The 2,885-nt window shown below is 40.2% G+C and overlaps 1 protein-coding gene across 1 annotated transcript; it reads left to right on the top strand.

Annotated features, from left to right (window-relative positions):
* Positions 1-236: 236 nt before the first annotated feature.
* Positions 237-1,584, top strand: LOC110677161. The gene is made up of 2 exons (XM_021847987.1): positions 237-531; positions 592-1,584. The coding sequence occupies exons 1-2, from the start codon at positions 268-270 to the stop codon at positions 1,564-1,566; spliced, it is 1,239 nt and encodes a 412-aa protein (XP_021703679.1). The 5' UTR covers positions 237-267; the 3' UTR covers positions 1,567-1,584.
* Positions 1,585-2,885: the final 1,301 nt, after the last annotated feature.

The raw sequence follows: 2,885 nt of genomic DNA, 5'->3' as shown, positions 1-2,885 counted from the left end.
CGGCGGTTATCTCAGCATTTCTGAGCAAGCTGTCAAAATATAAACGCACGGTTGGCAAAAGTCACTAGTTACGAAAGTGTCATCAAACTCGCATTCAAAGACACTGGGTTACTCTTGGTGCAACTGTATTTTTATAAAGCGACTCCATCCCTACCCACTCGACTTTGTTTTTGTTTTGATTCGATTTCTACTTCTGTGCGGCAGAGTGAAAAGTACAAAGCGGTTCATGAGCATAGTTAAAAATCTTCCGGGAAAAAAGAATAAGATATGGCCGATTCCATTAACGGATACACAGAAGAGAACTCTACTGCTCCTGCTGGTGAATTGAACGTTTCAATTCCGATTACGGCCGGTGGATTCGGTGTGCCGAGCGATGCAGGCAGTTCGAAACCAGGCGAAGAAGAACTCAACTATTCATTTGATTACGACGTGGAATATCTTGATGAGGAACGTGTGTTCGATACGCTGGAACTATCTGGTTCCAGCGTAGATCCACTTACGGAGGCCGGACCATCTAAACCACCGAAACGAGTGAGTAAATTTGTAAATATGTAGTTGAACTGGTCCTGATTATATTCTGTGTTATTTTAGCAAAAGAAAAACAAATTCGGAAATCAAAGCCTCTCTACTGAGTTTGACGAATTATCAAGTACGTCCAAAAACGACGAATATCGTTTCGAAGCTACGGTTTTTGAAAAAAAGTTCAAAAATCAAAAATCATTTGAACGATGTGGTGACGTATTGGTTTCTGGAAACTCTGCGGAAGCGGTTCTGGAAAAAATATGGCAATATTGTTCCAAATTCATTGATCGTGGTGTTGTTTTTCCGGATGCATCTGAGAACACAGGGGAACTTAAATGGGATAATCCTCCAACGTATGAAGATCGTGACAAGTTCATGTTATTCCTCGATAAAGTTAGCAAGAGAAGCACTCCTCCCTCCAAGGTTGATGGCCATACACTCCAGAATTGGCAAACGAAGGATGTGACTGTGATGCTCTACAAATATTCTGATGCAGTATCAACTCTTCACAAATGGAACCAGGTTGAAAGCCAATTGCTACGTTCACAAACAACGGACCGAGCAGGTGCAGAATCAATATCATCACTCAATCAAGTTAAGGAAGACCTAAAAAAGCGGCACGGAAGATATTTGAGCGCAGATGATGTGAGTTGGGGCTGCTGGGCGAATTGGATTTGCAGCAAACCAATGAATATGCGGGATGAATTGACCCAACAGACTCCACCTCAACATGTTGTTGGATTGTTCAGTACGGTTCCTGTGCACAGTGATGTTCTCTTGGAAAAAGCAAAATTAGATTTCCAGGTAGCTTCTACTGTAAACAAAGCTTATGTTAAAGTGCTTCAGGATCTAAACGACGGTCATCGGCAATTGTTAAACATTGCATCTGTGATGGGCCAACGAATCACTATGCTACAAGAAAAGCAGACTGAATTTGAAAACATGCTCACAGCTATGAACAGCTCAGTATCGGTCAGAGAGAATAGATTCTCAGTGGAGCTAGCTCAGTCCGTAACAGACTGCATTGATGTTGACCACCTGTGAACATGATTGATTTATGTATCCTTTTTCATTTCAACTGATTTGATGAGTTTCTGTTGTATTCCGAATTAAATAAATAAAAGACATACTTCAAAAGGTATATTTTTATTGTACAACAAAGAAAGAATCACTTAGAGAGCATCCATTAGGTAAATTAAGAAGAAAATGATTATTTTAAATCCCCTTCCTTTATGTCCATACGTGAAATACTTTATGGAAGCCCCCTTAACATTTAAGTTTGGAAACCAAATGTTTTCATGTCTTGGCCCAAACCAATGCTGGGATCAAAAGTACCTCCTGGAAGGTAACCACACTTTTTAAAAATGTTTGAACAATCAAAATTTTTGAAATGCTGCAAAGCCTCACAAATGGTTATTGTTAAATCTTTGGAGCTATTCTCAATATATGTTTTCTTAAGATGCCTTTTGATATAACCAAAAACGAACTCAATAGGGTTGTAGAAAGGTGCGTAAGCAGGTAAAAATATGACATTGATGCCTAGTGATCTTAAATACTCTATGATTGCCTTATGGCAATGAATGCGAGCACCATCCATCACCCAAGTACTGTACTGTCCAGGGTGCCGTTTAACTGCTCCACTTAGTACAAAAGATCGGACACAATCAAAAAAAGTTTTTCGTGTAAAGGTCCCTTCGGTCGAGAACGTTTCAATCACTCCATTACATCCCAAGAAACTTAACATAGAACATCTAGGACGCCTTATGAATTCCCCACGGTATATGAGGCGTTTCTCCAATGGTGCATAGCCTTTATTCCGAAGCATCCCACGATTATCGAAGGAAACTTCATCCAAAAACACTAGGTTATGGAAATCCCAAGTAATCATACTCATATCGGAATGGAATCGGTATATATCTTTTTGCCGCAGTTGAATGGCTCTTCGTTCTAAAACCTTCCAGCTGTACCCTTCGGAATGAAGGATTCGATTGACTGATGCGGTGCTAATGGGCTTGTGAAACGTTCTCTCAAACTGCTCTTTGGTTTCGTGCAGGTACAAAATAGGACAGTTTTTGTATAATTCCACTATCCACGATCTTTCCTGTGGGCCGAACTGCAGGTATACTTTTGCACGTTCCTTTCGCCCGAAATATTTATTGTCCTCGTACTGTCGAATCCATTGGGAAATTGTTGTATGATGTTTAGCATAAATTTTAGATAAGGTGCACTTCCTAATGCCTAGGTAATAATATCCATAAAGGCAGTGATAAACCGTGTTGACGGAGGCGTGATGACCAAGAACATTTTCTCTAATTGCAGCCATTTCGCGCTCGAGAATTCACTATTTGATTGATCGTACCTGA

Source organism: Aedes aegypti, chromosome 2, assembly GCF_002204515.2.
Source record: "Aedes aegypti strain LVP_AGWG chromosome 2, AaegL5.0 Primary Assembly, whole genome shotgun sequence".
NCBI classification, from domain to species: Eukaryota; Metazoa; Arthropoda; class Insecta; order Diptera; family Culicidae; genus Aedes; species Aedes aegypti.
This window is presented reverse-complemented; position numbering and strand designations above follow the sequence as displayed.

Excerpts from the sequence above, each read along its gene's own strand:
- LOC110677161 (XM_021847987.1), top strand. The coding sequence starts at position 268 with ATGGCCGATTCCATTAACGGATACACAGAAGAGAACTCTACTGCTCCT. Across the intron at positions 532-591 it reads CATCTAAACCACCGAAACGA|CAAAAGAAAAACAAATTCGG; the intron begins GTGAGTAAATTT and ends GTGTTATTTTAG.